This window comes from Jaculus jaculus, chromosome 1 (genome assembly GCF_020740685.1).
Source record: "Jaculus jaculus isolate mJacJac1 chromosome 1, mJacJac1.mat.Y.cur, whole genome shotgun sequence".
Lineage (NCBI taxonomy): Eukaryota > Metazoa > Chordata > Mammalia > Rodentia > Dipodidae > Jaculus > Jaculus jaculus.
In genome coordinates, this window is record NC_059102.1 from 342175973 (window position 1) to 342196101 (window position 20129).

The 20129-nt window shown below is 44.5% G+C and overlaps 1 protein-coding gene across 1 annotated transcript in view; it reads left to right on the forward strand.

Moving 5' to 3' along the window:
- Window positions 1-20129, forward strand: part of Mark1 (microtubule affinity regulating kinase 1) — a 152714-nt gene that overhangs the window by 98020 nt on the left and 34565 nt on the right. Inside the window, exons 7-13 of the mRNA XM_045157574.1 lie at window positions 2578-2634; window positions 5887-6123; window positions 6209-6328; window positions 9296-9395; window positions 10557-10669; window positions 17302-17455; window positions 17719-17912. Coding sequence (XP_045013509.1) covers window positions 2578-2634; window positions 5887-6123; window positions 6209-6328; window positions 9296-9395; window positions 10557-10669; window positions 17302-17455; window positions 17719-17912 — 975 coding nt within the window. The remainder of the gene's footprint in view (window positions 1-2577; window positions 2635-5886; window positions 6124-6208; window positions 6329-9295; window positions 9396-10556; window positions 10670-17301; window positions 17456-17718; window positions 17913-20129) is intronic.

Sequence of the window (20129 nt, forward strand, 5' to 3'; positions counted from 1 at the left end):
GTTGCCCAATCAAGGCCACTAGTTAATGCATAGTTATTCCAAACCCACTTAAAGTAATTGAAGAGCAATACCAACATCTGCACCTTAGCAGAAGACATTGCAGGGCTGATTGTAAATCATGTTTTCAAGGACTCGGATGGAAGGTCATAGAGCGACTCCTGTATCCTGCTTATAGGAGTACAGCATGTTTTCGATGGCAGTCTAGCATGGGGTAGTGCAGTGAAGCATGGACTTGTGGGTGGGGATTCTTGTGGTGAGTCACAAGCCCACTTCTTTCAATGCAAACACAATATCCCTCTAGGCAAGTGTGCTAACACTATAAACAAATGTAAGCTCAGGGGTCATTCTCTGGGGTGGGGGGAGTGCATGCTTAATATAGAGCATTCTCTAAAGTTATCTTTTTATTCTAAAAGCTTTAAGCATTAGGGAAAGCTTTGATTTCAAGAATATCTTGTACCTGCTTTCGTAGCAATCATTGTCCAATGTAAAATTTGTGGCCTCTAATCATGTTTGGTAGCCAAGTCACTGTCTGTAGCACATCTTCACTGCATCACAGAAGTGTGTGACTTATAAATAGTGATACCATTGTCAGTAAATTTCTTTCATCCGTGATGCAGAAGTGGCCTGGTAGTATGAACACTATAGCCTATGTAGTATATCCACTAAAATATAGGTGCAAATGTGTCCTGTGACTAACAGACATAATACGGTGAAAAGTGGGCATTAGACTTTTAAGCACATTACTTTAAAAGTCTGTTAACTTCTGCTGTCTTTTGAGACTCATACTGCAGAGTGCTCATGAGCACTCCTTCACCCTACCCAGAACCCTTAGTGATGCCACAGTGCTTGCTTAGCTCGGGAGACTTTTAACGAGCTGTCCAGGGGTGAGTCCTACTTTCAGCATTTCCTATCAACTTCAGGAATGCCCTGTGTTCCCTGGCCTTACTCACTGCTTCGTGCCCAAGAGGTGCACACTGTGAAGTGTTCCTGTCCTTCAAGGATGACCTGAGTCCAGCACCGCCTCCTGCACAGAGCTTCCCCTACCGAAGCCGTCTGCCTCCCTATGCTCGTGCCTTGCTCAGCCTCTGCCTCTGCGACTCTCCCGGTGACACAGTCACTCACATACATGTTTTCCTTCCTAATCACATGGTAGCCTTCGAAGGGCAGTGTCCGTGTACTGTCCAGCTTCGTATGCCCTTAGCAACCAGCACGTTTTCTTGCATGTAGCAGGTACTCAATAAATTGACAGGAATCAAATACATTTAGTTGAGTTTTATAATTCATTGTGTGTTGCTAATTTTGTTTTTTTAATTCATATTTTCTCTGTCTTTGAACCATTTTAGCATACATTAGAATAATTTTCTAATACTAAAATACCAGTTTCATTGTATTTTGAATTTTTTCACTCATAGTCTTGCCAGCAGGATCATGCTTCATATCACCCTCAGACTTTCACAGTCTCATTTCTGTCTCATTTGTAAATAAATGACAGTCAGCATTCAAACTGTGTACATTTAACCAAACCCACAGGATTGGAAATTCTGCTGCTGTCCTCTTAGACATCAGCACACAGTATCAATTGCTGTCAACTTTCTGTGTCTGTATTTTACATAATCATCACCAGAGAATTGTTTGTAATCTGTTTCTCATATCTTTGGTATTTACATTGCTGGGTTCTTCCCTCTTTGGTCTTTGTCCCCAGAGTCCTATGCAATGGTTAAAACTTCTGGCTGCATAGTTTAAAGTATAGAATATATAGAATATTTTTCCCATTTGATTTAGGGACAAGAATAAGATTAAATTCCATTTTTCCCTTTTTACTTTTTTTTTTTAAATTTTTTATTTATTTATTTGAGAGCGACAGACACAGAGAGAAAGACAGATAGAGGGAGAGAGAGAGAATGGGCGCGCCAGGGCTTCCAGCCTCTGCAAACGAACTCCAGATGTGTGCGCCCCCTTGTGCATCTGGCTAACATGGGACCTGGGGAACCGAGCCTCGAACCGGGGTTCTTAGGCTTCACAGGCAAGCGCTTAACCACTAAGCCATCTCTCCAGCCCCCTTTTTACTTTTGACAATTGGATTTCTTTGTAAGGTTCAATTTTTTCCTATTCATATTTGACTCAATAGAGACAAGATATTAAGTATCACATGGATTCATTTTTCATAAATTGAGGAAACATGCCTTGAACAAATCTGATGTTATTCCTGGGTTTTGCTTTAATACCAACCAGCCATCTTGGCAAACTAATTATGTATGCCAAAGCACTGTTTCAGCATGGTTATAAACTATTTGTTCAAAAATACATATTGTATACTTTCATGTAAATACAAATTTAATGTTTTAAAATCTTCATGGACTCTATACCCCAAATAAGGTTGTAGTATGTTTTACTAAGTGAATATTTCTTTTCATTTAGGAACAAAAGTTTCCTCCCCTTAATAAGCATAGATTTTGGAACTAAAGTAATAAAGGAATCATGAGTTAGTAATTTATCTAAATTGGAGTTGATAATTATAGGAAATCAGGTGTTTCTTTGATAAAGTAATGGTGGCTTTTTATGCAATATTTATTTCAGATTGTGTCTGCTGTTCAGTACTGCCATCAAAAGTGCATCGTTCACCGTGACCTCAAGGTAAGCTGCTGGTTTTATCATACAAAGTTTAATTGGTAAAATGTTTAATAATAAAATGAAGACCATCTCTTTGACCCCCAGTGTTTCAGGCATTAAATGAGGTAGTTTATAGACTCTGCATAGTAGCTTTATGTCAGGCACTGTGTGAGTTACCTAGTATCAGAGCATGAAGGATTTGAGTTACCATTAGCTCACTTTTTTTAAACAGATAAATATGGAACCTTGTCTCCAACCATAAGTGCCCAAGGTCCCATTTGGCAGAAGCAATGTCAAGTCACAAATGTGTGTTTGCCAAATGTGGCAGAGCCAGTGTTCTTTTCTTGTATAATTATTATTTATAAGAGAAACAACCTGACCTACCCCAGCTCCAGACATATGTCCACTTGTGCTTCTGCTTTTATTAAAGTAGGCAGTAGAGAATCAAGCCTAGGCCATCACACTTTGCAGGCAAGTGCCTATAGCTTTTGAGTCATCTCCCCACAACCAGGTGTGGCTGAACTTGCCTAAAATCCCAACACTGAATGGGAGCAGAGATAGGAGGATTACTGAGGCTCACTGGTCAGCCAGTCTAACTAAAAAGTGCTAAACCCCAGGTTCAGTGAGTGACCCTATTGTCTCGAGGAAATAAGGCAGAAGAAGACACTTGGCACCCTCCTCTAGCTTCTGCATGAGCGTAGCAGGGAGCATGTGTCTGTGCACAAGCATATGCCACAGCGTGGACACCTCAAACTATATACACACAGCAAAAAAGGAACCAGTGTTTTTTTTCTATATTAAAATCCAAAATAAGGAATGGTTTTCTTAATGTATTTATGAACATTAAATGTAATCAGTAGAAACTTTGGAATTAAAAAATGTTTGGTAGTCAAGAAGGGATTATGGGCGAATGGGTTTAAAAGAATTAAAGTTGTATATGGTGGCTTAGGCCTGGGATCCCAGCACTTAGGAGGCTGAGGTAGAATTGTTGTGAGTTCAAGGCCAGCCCAGGCTACAGAGTGAGTTCCAAGTCAGCCTAGGCTAGAGTGAGATGTTCCAACTTTTTTTTAAAAAAATGAAAAACACTTAATAGGCTTAATTAAATGTTTCAATTTTTTCCTTTTTTTCTTCATTCTTCCAAAATCTAACTTGCATTGTTCTTTACTTGAACTTTTATATTTTTCTCACTTCTTTTCCTATTAATATTATCAATAACTAGGACCAACTTGGGTTATATTTAAGCATACTGTCCAGAAAATGTAATCCCATATTTTGGCTCCATTGTTTTCTGAGCTTTCTGTCTCAAGTGTTTCTAGTTCGGTTTCCTCCCCTAGGGGACTTTAGGGGAGGTCATCTCCACAGAGTAAGAGCACCAGCATCCCGTGGCTACATTTGACTCCCCATTTCCCATCTCATTTCTTATATTAAAACTTGCCCCTCCCCAGAATCATGTAAAACCACCGATTCCACTGTACTCCTGGAAGGAGATGTCGGTGTTCCATGCAGATCTCCCCTGTACGGTGTCCTTCCTGGTCCCCAGCCAGACAGCACGAGAGGCTGCAAGTCCACCTGGCTGACAGACTGACAATAAGCAGGCCCTTAGCCTAAGAAAGCCATCTGTTTGTCACATAGGCCATAAACGTTACCATTCCATATAACTCCCAAATTTACTTGCTCTTATATCATTTACGTCCTAAATGATAATATATTTGTTAATTCATTTGGACTTCTTTGTTGTTCTTTGGAGGGGAAGGGAGGGCAGAGGATGAGAGAATCACGCCATGTAGCTCGCCCAGGCTGGCCGGGAACTGGGTCCTGTCTTGTTCTTCCCAGCGCTGGATTGTCGATGTGCAGCGCGATGCTGGCAGCACCACACTTTATTGGACATTTTGAGTGTGTTTCTATTCTTTAAAAGAAATGTTTCAGGCTAGTTACCACAGGAACTGTAAGCAGGAGGCCTGGGGCAGGAAAGAAACCTGTGATGCCTGGCTCAGTTGACTGTTGGAACCCCCCACCCCCACCCAGTGCTAGAGCAGAAACGTTTCCCTGATTTTTATTCTGGAACCTGACAAGACACATCAACAAACTCACCTCTAACAGGTAGTCAGCTGAAGCATGGGGCTCAAAGCCAAACACGCAAAAGCAAGTTCACTTGCTTGCATTTACAATTTTAGCTGGGCATGGTGGCACTCACCTTTAACCCCAGCACTCAGGAGGCAGAGGTAGGAGGATCACCATGTGTTCGAGGCCTGAGACTACGTAGTTAATTACAGGTCAGCCAGGACCAGAGTGGGACCTAACCTCGAAAACCTGAAAAACTAAAACTGAATAAAGTAAAATTTTGTCTGAATGATTCTGTTTAAATTTTCTTGTTCGTTTTTATTTATTACTTATTTGAGAGTAATAGAGAGAGAAAGAGGCAGATGAGAGAGAGAGAGAGAAAGGGCGCTCCAGGGCTTCCAACTACTGCAAATGAACTCCAGACACATGCATCTGGCTAATGTGGGTCCTGGAGAATCGAGCCTCGAACTGGGGTCCTTAGGCTTCACAGGCAGGCGCTTAACCGCTAGCCATCTCTCCAGCCCGGATGATTCTGTTTAGAACTTAGGGTCCAAGCCTCTCCAAACTTGAGGGCATAGGTACAGCTTTCTATAGATCCTCTCTCCAGAAGAGGCTAGTTCTAGTCCAGAAGCTCCATGGTCCTGCCCTGCTTCGTTTACCTTAACAGTTCTGTGTTGAAGACGTACTCTGTGAGAAGACAGAGGGGGAGAGAGGGCCATAGAGGAGCCGCAAAAGCCTGGCTGGTGGTCCTTTCAGACACGGCAGAGCCGTGCATCCACCACGATGCCCTGCAAAGCCGAGCTCCTCTGCTAACTTTGGCTTGAGTCCACGGTAGAGGAGTGCAGTACTGACTTGCTTCTTCAGAACAGCTCCCATTGAGATGCAGCGCCACAATGGTTCTTACTGCCAAGGAGAAGAAATGGGTTGAAAATAACCTATGGAAGGAAGTTAGTTGAAAATCACCTTTCTTAAATAGTTGCCTACGTGCATATAAATGAGAGCTGTCCTTTTCTAGGGTTAAACCTTAATCTTGTATAGTGTCATTTTAAACAGTTAGACATTAAAATAGCATACCTATCAGGCTTCTGAACTTGATGTTGCATTGCATTTAAAAAGGAGAGTCAGGAGATAAGTTTATGATCTAAAGTGAGTACAGCAGAGGTTTCTATTTTATGTATGCTTTTTACATTGTCCTTTTTATTATTTTCCTCTTAGGCTGAAAACCTTCTCCTTGATGCTGACATGAATATTAAAATTGCTGACTTTGGTTTTAGCAACGAATTCACAGTCGGGAACAAATTGGACACATTTTGCGGAAGCCCACCGTATGCTGCCCCTGAGCTTTTCCAAGGGAAGAAGTATGATGGGCCTGAAGTGGATGTATGGAGTCTTGGCGTCATTCTCTACACGCTGGTCAGTGGCTCCCTACCTTTCGACGGCCAGAACTTAAAGGTATCACCTCAATGAGACGTGCACATCTTTATCGCCAGAAGCCATCCCGGCAGAGCCGTCACAGTGTTATCTGTCTGCTTTGCAGGAACTGCGGGAGCGAGTCTTGCGAGGGAAGTACCGTATTCCCTTCTACATGTCCACAGACTGTGAAAATCTCCTAAAGAAACTATTAGTGCTGAATCCAATAAAGAGAGGCAGCTTGGAGGTGATTTTTTTTTTTAATACATCAGGTTTAAAGTTTAACAGTTCCGATAACCCAGAAACAAGAACACTAGTTTATCATGTTCACATGGGAAAATTGCCTCATTGCCCAATTTATCTTTTGTTTATAGCAGAGAAATTGGTGATTCGTTATTTAGAATGTGTCATGGTCGGTTCCTGTACAGGCTTACTTCTTGGTTCTTTGGCAAAGAATTAAAATAATATAAAAATAGGGCCAGGCATGGTGACACACCTTTAGTCCCAACACGTGGGAGACTGAGATTGGGGAATTGCTGTGAATTCGAGGCCATCCTGAGACTGCATAGTAAATTCCAGGTCAGTCTGGGGTAGAGCAAGGCCCGACCTTGAAAGAAATCGGGATAAAGCTGGCTTTTAGTTAGAGGAGAGGAAAAACCTGGTCTCTGGCGAAAGTATATGGTCCAAAACAAAACCCTTGAGTTTAATAAAGACTGAACATATACTTCAGGGATTAGAAATGATTCTGAAAATTCTAATCCAGAGACTACTTCTGTATTCACAATTATCATCTATATCAAAAACACTAATGGAAAGGTCTTACCAATACAGGAAATACGTGAATGTGTAAGTAGAGCATGTTGGGAATGATATTTTTGTTTACCATGCTGCTGCACTGCCTGTACGCCCATCAGGAGAGGTGCAGAGCGTTCGCTGCTGCAGGAGAGGGCACAGGAGCTTCCTCGTGTCACAGCAGAGCAGGAAGCGGGTCAGCACTTAGCTAGATATGTTTTTCCTTTTCCCTATAAGGGTGCTGCCCCCGGCCTGGCTGGTCTTCTCCCTCGGCTGCCGCGCTCTGGCTGTAGCCCTCACAGACGTGCTCTGCGGTACCTAGCCCTCTCCTAGGCGATTCTAAGTCCTGCCACATTGACAATGAATATGAAGGCATCATTTTCCATTTCTTTGCCACCTCTGCCTGTATCCAGTCAAGAACTTTTGCTCATTTTTAGTTGCTAAATATTCAGGATGAAATTTTCTTCTATTTAAGTACTAACCAGGCCTGCCCCTGCTTAGCTTCCAAGATCAGATGAGAACAGGTGCACTTACGTGGTGTGGCCATAGACCAAGATGTCTTTTTCTGTATTGCCACTGCCTGCCTTTAATTCAGAGCATTATCATTTCTCTCTAAGATTTCAGCTAAAGTGTCTATTGATTTCTGTCTCTTCAGTCTTCAGCCCTCTAATCTGCTTTCCACACACTGACATGCAGGCTTTTCAAAAGCACACCTAAGTTTCAGTTGTAACGTCTTATGTGACAGAAACCCTTTGGTCAGACCTGACTTGTCTCGTCCACTGTCATCCCATCCTTTGCTCTCTAGTCAGAGCTCATGGGTCATCCTGATGACTTGTCTCCCCCAGGTTCTTGGGTTCTTTTGTCTCCCTTCTATTTCTTCTTTCCTTGTGAACTCTTACTTTTTCGTCCTTAATTTTTCACATGATCTAACATTTGTAAATCTTCTTCCATTAGTTACTATTTCTGGTAACTAACTAAAGGCATGTACCACCACATCCTGTTCATTTTCTTCTTCTGTTCATCTGTCATGGCATTTGGGTGGCTTCCACATGGTGCCTATTATGCATAAGGCTACAGTGAATACACATGTGCAAATATCCCTTAGCTATCCCACTTTCAATTCTTTTAGATAACTATCCAGAAATGAGTATCTGGGTCATCTCATGACAGCTCTGTTAGTTTCCCGAGGGACCTTCACACTGTTTTCTACAGGACCTGGGCCATCTTATGATTCCATTGGTAGTGCACCAAGGTTTCAGCTTCTCCGCCTCCTTGCCAGCACTTGTCATTGTGATCTTTAATAGTGGCTGTCCCGATGGCTGGAGGGTGATTTGAATTCCATCTTATAAGATGCTCAGTGGTCATTCGTGTCTCTTTGGAAACATTTCCATATAATTCCTTTTCCTATTTCTAAATCAAGTTGCTTTATGTTCTGGAATTATGAGAGTTTTGGGACTGGGAATGGAATGTAGCTCTGTGACTGATCACTTGCCTAATCTGTGCAAGACCTTACACATACACACACGCATGTGCGCACTCCACTATCATCGGATATCCTGGGTGTCTCCCTCCCTCCCCAGCCTGTGCTTTGTGAATGTTCTTTTCTTCCTCACTAAGTTGTCACCTTTGAATAGCTGGGGACGAACTTGTGCTACAGCCTTTGCTTAAATTAGACCCTGCTGATTCATGTGACTATCGCTCTTCACCCAGATTTTTACCTAATTTCTGATTCTGGGCTTAAATTTTAATTATCCTCACAAATTCTATAAGTTATCTGCACTAACTAATCTAGATTTCTACTCCCCATGATCTTTTATTTGCTAATATTTTAACAAGTGGTGATTTTAAAATAAAGGTCTAGCCTGGCGTGGTGGCACCCACCTTTAAAACCAGCACTCGGGAGGCAGAAGTAGGATGATTGCCATGAGTTCGAGGCCACCCTGAGACTCCATATGACTTCCAGGTCAGCCTGAGCTAGAGTGAGACCCTACCTCGAAAAAACAAATTAAATTACATTTAAAAATAAAATAAAAATAAAAGGCCTACATTTGGTAGAGTAGAAAGATATAGAATCCATGTTGACGTTAAAGGTAAAAACTAGCAGCAAAAGTTGAAGTCAGTTGGTTCTCATGACAAAACATTGTAATTTAAAATGCTCTTTTTAAAGGAATATGGAAGGAAGCCTGTTTTGAATCATTGCCCCTGGTGAGTGATGGGCAATATTAACAGGGTATTATAAAACAGTGTGTGTCCTGATCCCACGTCATTGGTGACTATTATCAGAGTAAACACTAATAACTATACCTGAAAGTGCCACATGATTCTTGACATAACGTTTGTTGAGTGAACCAACAAATGTCACATCACTAGAGTAAGTGATTTAATGTAACTTACCAAAAATAACTCAGAGTTTACTTCCTAGCAAATAATGAAAGACCGATGGATGAATGTTGGTCATGAAGAGGAAGAACTGAAGCCTTATACAGAGCCTGAGCTGGATTTCAATGATACAAAAAGAATAGGTAAGCATTTAAATATTGTGAGAGATGCTACCATAGGCTGCAAGTAAGTCCTTTAGCCTACCAAAATAGGGTTTAAAAATATATACATGGCAGCCGGGCATGGTGGCGTATGAGGTAGGAAGATTGCCCTGAGTTCGAGGCTACCCTGAGACTCCATAGTGAATTCCAGGTCAGCCTGGGCTAGAGTGAGACCCTACCTCGAAAAACCAATACACACACACACACACACACACACACACACATGGAACTGTTATTCTTTGAATAACACAAGGATTATTATGTTCAGTGTTAAGGATAAACACTAGACTGCTCAAATTTCTTAGTTTGTTCTCATATGTACTATGGCTCAGTTTACTTTTTGGCAACTGTAATATAAAAATTAGAATAATATAAGTGAACATAATTCTTTCCTGTCTGGGTCCCACATAGGGCAAAGCTACTAGCACTGATCATACTATCAGCAAACAGGTCATGTATGTCCACAAACACTTTAGCACTGAATGAAAAGGGCTGAGCCCTTTGCCTCTCCATTTCTGCTTCCTGCTTTCTCAGCAGAGGCCCTCCTCCCCACCCCAGCCCTGCTGTTGCCCACACACAACCAGCTCTCTGCATCCCATTTGTTCTCTTAGTTTCTCTCCCTGCCAAAGCCATCATAAGCTCACAGCCAAGCTCCTCAACAGGACTTCTGTCCAGCCAAGGGCAGCGTATTAGGGGACAGCACCTAGAACTTGAGCAGAACAGCTATGGAAGTCAAGCCTTTCCAAGAGGAGCCATGACCTGCGGATGGGAAGGGAAGCAGACATTGTGGACTGGAGAGAGAACTCTTCATGAGTAGCTGAGACTGTGTTCAGAGAAACAGGAACAGAAAGAGAGAAGAACTTTGAGTGTGACACAGACGGACACAGGCCCCAACTGGGCAAAGGAAGTCATCTTGGAAATATACTAGGACAAGAGAAATAGAGTACATAAAGCCCAAGACAGAATAGTTCTGCATAGAAAGTATCTGTAGGCTAATAATCCATAGGTTTTTAAGAGTTAAAATAACACTCCAATTATTCAAGAATTAGTTTTCCTAAACAACATCAGCAATCTTGTGGGTTTTGCTGATTCATTTACTAATGTCAACACATTACTAATGTAGACATCTTTATTTTTTTCCAGACATTATGGTGACCATGGGTTTTGCCCGAGATGAAATAAATGATGCCTTGATAAGTCAGAAATACGATGAAGTTATGGCTACATATATTCTTCTAGGTAGAAAACCACCTGAAGTAAGTTTTTAACCTTTTACCTTTTTAATTAATGTGAATTAATTTTTGAGTTTAACAGATAAAGATGATAGTAAGTGTATTCTCTTCTTTGTGGTATCAACAAATAACACTAAGATCCTGATATTCTATTTACTAGAATTTAGACATTAAGATGCTAATTTATAAGCTAATTTCATTTCAGGGTATAAGAGGGATTTAGGGAAGCGCAGGCCCCCACCTTGCCTGGTTCCAGAAGCTCTACCCTCTGTGTTGTCTGTGAGAATGATGTCCCTGGACTTGGGCAGTGCACACTTGTCCAGCCAAGTGCAACAGTACTGTCAAAGGCAGTGTAGTATGATCACTTTGTGCGGAAAAGACAGTGATGGAAACAGAAGGAAGTAGAAGCATGTGGAATAAAATTTCTATCTGGGATGACTCCCGCAAGTGAGACCCAGAGGAAGACTGCTTCACAGTGCTTTGTCCTGTGAGTGTCAGTGTGTTCATGAACACAGTTGAGAGTCACAGCCAGGAGAGAGCCATGGTAAGAAAATGGATTGAAGAAATAACTGTATACAAATGAGGAACCATAGAAGCAAATGATCCTTCAGGAAAGGAAGTAGAACTAGAGACCAGAGCACTGACTAGACATCGGTGGGTGGCATTCTGTAGAAAAGGCTGCACTTATTTGCAATTAAGTAGTAACTGTGAGTAGCATCATACCTTCAAGCTGACACGTATTGAAATTCCTTGTACCAGAAAGTCACTAGAAAGTAAGCTAAGTGTGGTGATGGAAACAGTCTCCCCTGAGGGGACCCTCGGTGCGGTGAAGGACTCAGCAGCCAGGCACAGCATGCTTGTGGGGCAGCACATAGTCACACATGCAGGGTGAGAGCCCTGCATTGGTCCAGGTGATAGTAACACAGAAAATGGATAGCCCTCGAAGCCAGTAAAAGATGTGTTGAACTACCACCATCAGCGTTACACCCTGCCTGTCACTAGTGTCACTGTTGGACTACCATCATCAGCGTTACACACTGCCTGTCACTAGCGTCACTGTTGGACTACCAACATCAGTGTTACACCCTATCCTGTCACTAGCGTCACTGTTGAACTACCATCCTCAGTGTCACACCCTGCCTGTCACTAGCATCACTGTTGGACTACCACCATCAGTGTTACACCCTGCCTGTCACTAGCGTCACTGTTGGACTACCATCATCAGTGTCACACCCTGCCTGTCACTAGCATCACTGTTGGACTACCACCATCAGTGTTACACCCTGCCTGTCACTAGCGTCACTGTTGAACTACCATCATCAGTGTCACACCCTGCCTGTCACTAGCATCACTGTTGGACGACCATCATCAGTGTTACACCCTGCCTGTCACTAGTGTCACTGTTGAACTACCAACATCAGAGTTACACCCTGCCTGTCACTAGCGTCACTGTTGAACTACCACCATCAGTGTTACACCCTGCCTGTCACTAGTGTCACTGTTGGACTACCATCATCAGTATTACACCCTGCCTGTCACTAGCGTCGCTGTTGGACTACCATCATCAGTGTCACACCCTGCCTCTCACTAGCATCACTGTTGGACGACCACCATCAGCGTTACACCCTGCCTGTCACTAGCGTCACTGTTGAACTACCGTCATCAGTGTTACACCCTGCCTGTCACTAGCGTCACTGTAGGACTACCACCATCAGCGTTACACCCTGCCTGTCACTAGCGTCACTGTTGAACTACCATCATCAGTGTCACACCCTGCATGTCACTAGCATCACTGTTGGACTACCACCATCAGTGTTACACCCTGCCTGTCACTAGTGTCACTGTTGGACTACCATCATCAGCATTACACCCTGCCTGTCACTAGCGTCACTGTTGGACTACCATCATCAGCATCACACCCTGCCTGTCACTAGCGTCACTGTTGGACGACCACCATCAGTGTTACACCCTGCCTGTCACTAGCATCACTGTTGGACGACCACCATCAGTGTTACACCCTGCCTACACTAGTGTCACTGTTGTACGACCACCATCAGTGTTACACCCTGCCTGTCACTAGCGTCACTGTTGGACGACCACCATCAGTGTTACACCCTGCCTGTCACTAGTGTCACTGTTGGACTACCACCATCAGCGTTACACCCTGCCTGTCACTAGTGTCACTGTTGGACTACCATCATCAGCGTTACACCCTGCTTGTCACTAGCATCACTGTTGAACTACCACCATCAGCGTTACACCCTGCCTGTCACTAGTATCACTGTTGGACTACCATCATCAGCGTTACACACTGCCTGTCACTAGCGTCACTGTTGGACTACCAACATCAGTGTCACACCCTGCCTGTCACTAGCGTCACTGTTGAACTACCATCTTCAGCATTACACCCTGCCTGTCACTAGCATCACTGTTGGACTACCACCATCAGTGTTACACCCTGCCTGTCACTAGCGTCACTGTTGGACTACCATCCTCAGTGTCACACCCTGCATGTCACTAGCGTCACTGTTGGACTACCATCATCAGTATCACACCCTGCCTATCACTAGCATCACTGTTGGACTACCACCATCAGTGTTACACCCTGCCTGTCACTAGTGTCACTGTTGGACTACCATCATCAGCATTACACCCTGCCTCTCACTAGTGTCGCTGTTGGACTACCATCATCAGTATCACACCCTGCCTGTCACTAGCATCACTGTTGGACGACTACCATCAGTGTTACACCCTGCCTGTCACTAGTGTCACTGTTGTACGACCACCATCAGTGTTACACCCTGCCTGTCACTAGTGTCACTGTTGGACTACCACCATCAGTGTTACACCCTGCCTATCACTAGCATCACTGTTGGACGACCATCATCAGTGTTACATCCTGCCTGTCACTAGCGCCACTGTTGGACGACCATCATCAGTGTTACACCCTGCCTGTCACTAGCGTCGCTGTTGGACTACCATCATCAGCGTCACACCCTGCCTGTCACTAGCGTCACTGTTGGACGACCACCATCAGTGTTACACCCTGCCTGTCACTAGCATCACTGTTAACGACCACCATCAGTGTTACACCCTGCCTTCACTAGTGTCACTGTTGTACGACCACCATCAGTGTTACACCCTGCCTGTCACTAGTGTCACTGTTGGACTACCACTATCAGTGTTACACCCTGCCTGTCACTAGCATCACGGTTGGACGACCATCATCTGTGTTACACACTGCCTGTCACTAGCGTCACACTTGGACGACCACCCTCAGTGTTACACACTGCCTTCACTAGTGTCACTGTTGGACGACCACCATCAGTGTTACACCCTGCCTGTCACTAGTGTCACTGTTGGACGACCACCATCAGTGTTACACCCTGCCTGTCACTAGCGTCACTGTTGGACGACCACCATCAGTGTTACACCCTGCCTGTCACTAGCGTCACTGTTGGACGACCACCATCAGTGTTACACCCTGCCTGTCACTAGCATCACTGTTGAACTACCATCATCAGTGTTACACCCTTCCTGTCACTAGCGTCACTGTTGGACGACCACCATCAGTGTTACACCCTGCCTGTCACTAGCGTCACTGTTGGACGACCACCATCAGTGTTACACCCTGCCTGTCACTAGCATCACTGTTGAACTACCATCATCAGTGTTACACCCTGCCTGTCACTAGCGTCACTGTTGAACTACCGTCATCAGCGTTACACCCTGCCTGTCACTAGCGTCACTGCAGGACTACCACCATCAGCGTTACACCCTGCCTGTCACTAGCGTCACTGTTGGACTACCACCATCAGTGTTACACCCTTACTGTCACTAGCGTCACTGTTGGACTACCATCATAAGCATTACACCCTGCCTGTCACTAGCGTCACTGTTGGTCTACCACCATCAGTGTTACACCTGCCTGTCACTAGCATCACTGTTGGACGACCACCATCAGTGTTACACCCTGCCTGTCACTAGTGTCACTGTTGGACTACCACTATCAGTGTTACACCCTGCCTGTCACTAGCATCACGGTTGGACGACCATCATCTGTGTTACACACTGCCTGTCACTAGCGTCACTCTTGGACGACCACCCTCAGTGTTACACACTGCCTGTCACTAGTGTCACTGTTGGACGACCACCATCATTGTTACACCCTGCCTGTCACTAGTGTCACTGTTGGACGACCACCATCAGTGTTACACCCTGCCTGTCACTAGCGTCACTGTTGGACGACCACCATCAGTGTTACACCCTGCCTGTCACTAGCGTCACTGTTGGACGACCACCATCAGTGTTACACCCTGCCTGTCACTAGCATCACTGTTGAACTACCATCATCAGTGTTACACCCTTCCTGTCACTAGCGTCACTGTTGGACGACCACCATCAGTGTTACACCCTGCCTGACACTAGCGTCACTGTTGGACGACCACCATCAGTGTTACACCCTGCCTGTCACTAGCGTCACTGTTGAACTACCATCATCAGTGTTACACCCTGCCTGTCACTAGCGTCACTGGTGAACTACCGTCATCAGCGTTACACCCTGCCTGTCACTAGCGTCACTGCAGGACTACCACCATCAGCATTACACCCTGCCTGTCACTAGCGTCACTGTTGGACTACCACCATCAGTGTTACACCCTTACTGTCACTAGCGTCACTGTGGACTACCATCATAAGCATTACACCCTGCCTGTCACTAGCGTCACTGTTGGTCTACCACCATCAGTGTTACACCCTGCCTGTCACTAGCGTCGCTGTTGGACTACCATCATCAGTGTTACACCCTGCCTGTCACTAGCATCACTGTTGAACTACCACCATCAGCGTTACACCCTGCCTGTCACTAGCGTCGCTGTTGGACTACCATCATCAGTGTCACACCCTGCCTGTCACTAGCATCACTGTTGGACTACCACCATCAGCGTTACACCCTGCCTGTCACTAGCATCACTGTTGGACTACCATCCTCAGTGTCACACCATGCCTGTCACTAGCGTCACTATGGAACTACCATCATCAGTGTCACATCCTGCCTGTCACTAGCGTCACTGTTGGACTACCACCATCAGTGTCACACCCTGCCTGTCACTAGCGTCACTGTTGAACTACCACCATCAGTGTTACACCCTGCCTGTCACTAGTGTCACTGTTGGACTACCATCATCAGCATTACACCCTGCCTGTCACTTGCGTCACTGTTGGACTACCATCATCAGCGTCACACCCTGCCTGTCACTAGCGTCACTGTTGTACGACCACCATCATCGTTACACCCTGCCTGTCACTAGCTTCACTGTTGGACGACCACCATCAGCATTACACCCTGCCTGTCACTAGCGTCACTGTTGAACTACCATCATCAGTGTTACACCCTGCCTGTCACTAGCATCACTGTTGAACTACCATCATCAGTGTTACACCATGCCTGTCACTAGCATCACTGTTGGACTACCACCATCAGCGTTACACCCTGCCTGTCACTAGTGTCACTGTTGGACTACCATCATGAGTGTTACAACTTGCCTGTCAGTCACTAGCATCATTTGAGTTCCCATTGCAATGACTGTCATTTGATTCAAAGTTTGACAGCCACATACAACTCACATGTTACAAAGAGGGAAGGGATGTATCAACCCATTAACACAGTTCTAGAAGATACTTTTTGATCAGAGCCAATAAATCAGATTTTATTTTGTAAACATGGGAAAACAAACAAAACAGTTTAATCTTAGATCAGAGTATAAAATATAGTTATTTTGTTAGTGTGTGCATCCATACATGTGCATATATACCACACATAAACCCTATGTATGCAGATATACATATGGTTTAAAGTTTTAGATTTATCATAAGATGGAATTACAGTGATATCCTTGGGCCTCAGGTTTCAGTCTAGGTTTGGGGCAATGATTTCTTTTATCTTATTTTTTGGTTTTGCTGAGGTAGAGTCTCACTCTAGTCCAGGAGTGACAATGATTTAAATAAAATACCATGCGTAAAACACCTTGGAGTCTGGATTGGTAAATTCTTACCTTGAAAGCATGAAGATCTGTATTACATCCCTAGTTCCCATGTACTGCGCTGGACATGATGCCATGTGCCTGTAATCAGAGCACTGGGGAGGTAGTGGCAGAAGGACTCTTGTGGTTCCCTGGCTAGCTAGTCCAGACCAAGTGGGTAAGCTCCAGACCAGTGACACAGGAGCACACATGTGCACAATAACCTGCACACATGTGCCCAAATACATATGAGCACATCTACACACAGATGTAACAAAAAAACAAAAAAGGTCTATTTCTGATGCATAATTACCATACAGAAACTTGCACCCTGCCTGTCACTAGCATCAATGTTGGGACTACCACCATCAGTGTTACACCCTACCTGTGGCTATTGCTTGATGTTCTGACTCAAATAAGGATTTCGACAAAATAACAGATTACAAATACTCATGGGAATGCCTTATATGCAGTTCCCTCCCTTCCTTCCTGCCAATGTAAAGTTCTATATCCAAAACTGATTTTTAGTTATAATTAGTCTCTGTGGAACTTTGAGCCATTTATAAAATCAAGAGTGCCATTTATTTATATGAGCACCTTTCTGTTTTAACCTGGAGATCTTTCTTCTTCTTACAGTTTGAAGGTGGTGAGTCACTGTCCAGTGGAAACCTGTGTCAGAGGTCCCGGCCCAGCAGTGACCTGAACAACAGCACGCTTCAGTCCCCTGCCCACCTGAAGGTCCAGAGGAGCATCTCAGCAAACCAGAAGCAGCGGCGTTTCAGTGACCACGGTGGGGAGCAAGTCTCAGGTGTAGAAGACCAGTGTGGGTCTGCCTCAGCTTGCGTCCATCTCTCCTGGCGTCCACCTCACAGGCACACCTTATGAAAAACATGACCACTTCCACAAGGCCTTGACCTGATAGTTGTCAGCAATTTCATGACAGCTCAGACATAAAACACACAAATACAAATATTTGTAATACAGAGCTTTTGTTTGTGAGAAGAATATATGTCATTTGTTTTCAGCTAATTGTGCTCTTTTTAAAAATCACAGCTGGCCCCTCCATCCCCCCTGCTGTATCATATACCAAGAGGCCTCAGGCGAACAGCGTGGAGGGCGAGCAGAAAGAGGAACGGGACAAAGATGCAGCTCGCAAACTTGGCAGCACTACCATTGGCTCAAAAAGCGAGGTGACTGCAAGCCCGCTTGTGGGCCCGGAGAGGAAGAAGTCTCCAGCTGTCCCAAGTGTGAGTCACTGTTCTGCTGTGTGGCACCTTATAAAATTTTTGTCATGTGTTCTGTAAAATCCCTATCTTTTGTCTCTTTTAAATGTTTCAAAATGAATCATAGGTTGTAGAATGTGAAAAGGGGCCAAGTTTCTCATAAATGTAATTTAAGAAAACAACACAAAGCATTTTGTTTGGTGGCAATGGAGGTCATGGTGGTTGTTTTTGAGAAAGGATCTCACACTATATCCCCGGTTGGCCTCTAACTCACTATGTAGCCCAGGCTATCCTCAAACTCTGTCAATTTTCCTCTCTCAACCTTCAGTGTGAGGATTACAGGCATGAGCCATCACATCCAGCCAGACTTCCTAATACTCAGCCTCACTACAGCATGTGCATTAGCTTCCTGCCTGGCTTTTCCTGCTGCAGTATTACCTGGACACTATGTTGGTACTTTCACTCTTACAAGTAAACTATGCTATGTGGGCAGACTCAGTAATTAATGAAGTTACCTCCCATTAAGCCACATAAAATGGCACATCACAGAAATTTCATTGGGAGCTAGTTGAGAGGTTGAAATACTCTCCAGTAAAGCAGCAGGATGGAAGAAAGTGTCAAAAGCTAAGATTATGGGTTAGGATGAAAAACATTTATATAATAAGTATTTGTAAAGAAAAAGGGGAAAGATGAAGGGGAGAAGATAATTGGAGAAAAAAGAGGAGAAGATCTAAATGGCAAATGAAAGCCAGAAAGAAAACACACTCCTGCACGCCCCCTCCCCAAGTAGACTATGTAGAAACCAAGACAAGGTGAGGTTTCATCCAGAGAACAGAGAGTGAGTTTCTGTGGGAGAGCAGATGGCCTCAAGAGGAACAAAGCACATTGACAACGGCTTTTTTAACAGTAACCAGAGTACTCAGATAGTTTGGACCTAGAGTTTTACATGTAACCAAAATGTCATTTAAATATGAAATGTGATAACCATATGCTTAGGCATAAATTACAGCTACATGGCTTCACAATGACTATTTGAAATACCATGTCGTGAAAGGAAGGAATACAGTGTCACAAATGGAAGGGTTCTTTCGGGAAGAGGAAGGAATACAGTGTCATGCGAGGAAGGGTTCTTTCGGGAGGAGGAAGGAAAACAATGTCACGAGAGGAAGGGTTCTTTCAGGATGAGGAAAGAATACAGTGTCACGCGAGGAAGGGTTCTTTAGGGAGGAGGAAGGAATAGTGTCACGAGAGGAAGGGTTCTTTCAGGATGAGGAAAGAATACAGTGTCACGTGAGGAAGGGTTCTTTCGGGAAGAGGCAGGAATACAGTGTCACGAGAGGAAGGGTTCTTTCAGGAAGAGGAAGGGATACAGTGTCACGAGAGGAAGGGTTCTTTCGGGAAGAGGAAGGAAAACAATGTCACGAGAGGAAGGGTTCTTTCAGGATGAGGAAAGAATACAGTGTCACGCGAGGAAGGGTTCTTTAGGGAGGAGGAAGAAATAGTGTCACGAGAGGAAGGGTTCTTTCGGGAAGAGGAAGGAATACTGTGTCACGAGAGGAAGGGTTCTTTCAGGAAGAGGAAGGAATACAATGTCACGTGAGGAAGGGTTCTTTCAGGATGAGGAAAGAATACTGTGGTGGTTTGATTCAGGTGTCCCCCATAAACTTAGGTGTTCTGAATGCTAGGTTCCCAGCTGATGGAGATTTGGGAATTAATGCCTCCTGGAGGGAGTGTATTGTTGGGGGCAGGCTTATGGTCTTTATAGCCAGTTTCCCCATGCCAGTGTTGGGCACACCCTGCTGTTGCTATGGTCCATCTTATGTTTTCCAGGGGGTGATGTCCACCCTCTGCTCATGCCATCGTTTTGCCCTGCCATCGTGGGGCTTCCCCTCGAGCCTGTAAGCCAAAATAAATCTCTTTTTCCCAGAAGCTGCTCTTGGTTGGGTGATTTCTACCAGCAATGCGGACCGGACTGCAACAGTAAAGTGGTACCAAGGAGTGGGGTTGCTGCTAGACACCTGACTGTGTGGCTTTGGCCTTTTGGAGTTGATTTTCAAGAGGAATGTGGAAGGATTTGAAACCTTGGCCTAAGAAATGCCTTGCAGTGCTGTAAATACAGCTTGATGGACTGTTCTGGTCTGAGCTGCAAGACCTGAATGCAGTAAGAACTATGGACTGTGAGGTTTGGCTTATGAGGGTGAGAAAGAGCTTTGCTTGGACTAGGCTAGCAGTTTGTGTGAT